We start from the raw sequence: 2350 nt of genomic DNA on the forward strand, positions 1-2350 counted from the left end.
GGGTGGCTCTAAGCCTGAGTCCTGTGAATGTTCTAGAGTCAGGAATAATACCTAGGTAGCAGGGCTCCAGTCCTTCACCCTCAGCATCTACCTCTTCAATCTTTCCCCAGCTAGGCGCCCCCAGAAATGCACGACACAATGCCAAAGCTCACCCCCACAATGCCAAAGTCCACCCCCACAATGCCAAAGTCCACCCCCACATATACATACACACCCTTTAGAAGTCTGTTACAGGCCTGCAGCTTCTGGGTAAAAGATAAACGTGGTTTTTTTGCGATGCTTTATTTGAAACCCAGGGGACGCCAGAGGCAACAGCATGAAGGCCATTCTCTGACCCCGGCTTTCAGGTCAGAAACCAAACTTGGGACCCTAGGAGCCTTCCAGCTGTGGGCTCTCCCATGCATGATACCCACCCACATCCTCTCTGGCTTCTACCCACTCCTCCCTGCCCACTTCCTGTCTCTGAGACAATGAGGTATCTGCATAAGCTTAGAGAGGACAAGGGGGAACCTGGCTAAACCCTAAATGGAGGGAAAGGTGTGAGTTTGGGGGCTTACAGGAGAACGTAGGAAAGGTAAGTGCGGAGATCTCTCTTTGCAACTCCTTCCTCAGGAAACCAGGAGGCTTCCGACTCTGACGCTGTCATGCAACTTAGGAAGCTCCTGCCACTCAGCAAAGTCTCAATGTCCTGGAGGTGGTTAGAAACCAGACATACCCTAGCCAGGACAGCAGGAGTCCCTGACCCAGTAGCTGAGCCATGGGTGCCCACAGTTCCAGGTCCTCCTCAGCTGGGTGCAGGCTGGCTGTTGGCATAGGCTTGATCTGGGAAGGAAGCCCGGCCTCTGCGGGTCTGGGCACACACGGAGGCATAAAGTTCCGGCTCAGGGCCTGGGGCCTGGGGCTTTGGCTCAGAGTCCAGCACCACCTCACAGTATTTGATGGGGTTCCCAGAGCTGGGAATCCGACCTTGAGCTGGTCGCAGCTGCAGGCTAGTGTAGCACATGGCCTCCTCCGCCCCCTGGAGATGCGAAGCTGTTAGTTGGTCTCTGCACCCTCGGGAATGGGCCCCATTTCCTTCCCTCCCCCTTTCTTCGGCCAGCTGACTCACCCTGGCAAGGCCTCCAGAGGATGGTGGGTCCTGCTCTTCTGACCTTGGTTCTTGAGACAGCCGACCTGGGACAAGGGCACAGGAATCTGATGAGCTCCTGATTGCCCCTGGTGTCTCCATTATCTCCATCTCCATCCCGTGTACTAGGAGTCGGCCCTTATGCCCTCATCCTCCCCGACCGCATCAGCTACCTGTCTGTAAATAGTGCAGGTTGCCATACAGGGGAACTTCTTCCGCGGACCTTCCGGAGCTGCAGCATAGAGTTTGAGAGTGAATGGGGACTTTTTTAGTTAAGAGAGAGGTACTTAGTTAACCCACCCCAGTTATCCTTCACTCACGGTGGTCCCTGTCCCTCCTGGTTCCTTCTCCGACCACGGGTCCACTGGGACAAGAGTGCAGCCAATGAGATGAGAAGCAGCACCGTCACAACTCCTAAGAGGGCCCACAGTCCCCACGCGTAGGTTATGGAGGGAATCCCTGTGGATGCAAGTGGATGGGGCTGTTACTACCCTCCACAAGCCCCTTCCCCAGCCGGGATCAGATAGAACATGGAACCACATAACCCCTCCCCCAGGAGTCCCTGCCCCGCCCAGCTTACCCCAAGCGAGTTGAAAGTCAGTGGTACAGTTGCAATCTCTGCTCATGACTGCAGCTGGTGTGAGAGTCAGGGGTCAGTCCTACTTATGGCCTGACAGCTTGTCACAGCCCCCACAACCCCAATGTCTCCTTAAACCTGGCCTCCACAGCTCAGCATCGCCAACACTGACAGTGTCAAACTTGCTGGTTTCCGGAGAGGAAGGCAGAGAGGAGGGATGAGCAAAAGAACAAAGACCCCGCCCTGTGCCTGCACCTGCATCACCCAGAGCTCTCTGAAATCATCAACTCTCTGAAATCCCCGTGGCTCTGAGTCCCCTTTAGCAGGGAGTAGACCGCGTGCAGCTGAGTCCACGGAGACTCTGAAGAGCAGAGGTGGCATGAGAGAGGACTAAAAGGACAGGAGCCCTTAGCCACGGGATTTCACCTTTTCTCTCTGGCTCACATTGCCATGAAGGTTTATGCTCGATGATTGTAGCTTTAGAATTCACAGCTCCACTATCGGAAATAGTTGCATTTCTTTCTGTAGTCCAGGCTGGCTTCAAACTCATTATGAACTTGAACTCCTGACCTCCCTTCCTCCACCAACCAAGTTCTGGAATTACAGCCATGGAAAACCACCGTGCCCAGTTGAGAAATATCTGTGTA

The 2350-nt window shown here is 54.5% G+C and overlaps 1 protein-coding gene across 1 annotated transcript; it reads right to left on the reverse strand.

Moving 5' to 3' along the window:
- Positions 1-275: 275 nt before the first annotated feature.
- Positions 276-1891, reverse strand: Sit1 (signaling threshold regulating transmembrane adaptor 1). The gene is made up of 5 exons (XM_021161584.1): positions 1707-1891; positions 1447-1585; positions 1300-1358; positions 1109-1173; positions 276-1018 (listed from the first exon to the last, which is right to left on the reverse strand). Exons 1-5 carry the CDS (start codon positions 1750-1752, stop codon positions 785-787), a joined length of 543 nt encoding a protein of 180 aa, XP_021017243.1. The 5' UTR covers positions 1753-1891; the 3' UTR covers positions 276-784.
- Positions 1892-2350: the final 459 nt, after the last annotated feature.

Source organism: Mus caroli, chromosome 4, assembly GCF_900094665.2.
Source record: "Mus caroli chromosome 4, CAROLI_EIJ_v1.1, whole genome shotgun sequence".
NCBI classification, from domain to species: Eukaryota; Metazoa; Chordata; class Mammalia; order Rodentia; family Muridae; genus Mus; species Mus caroli.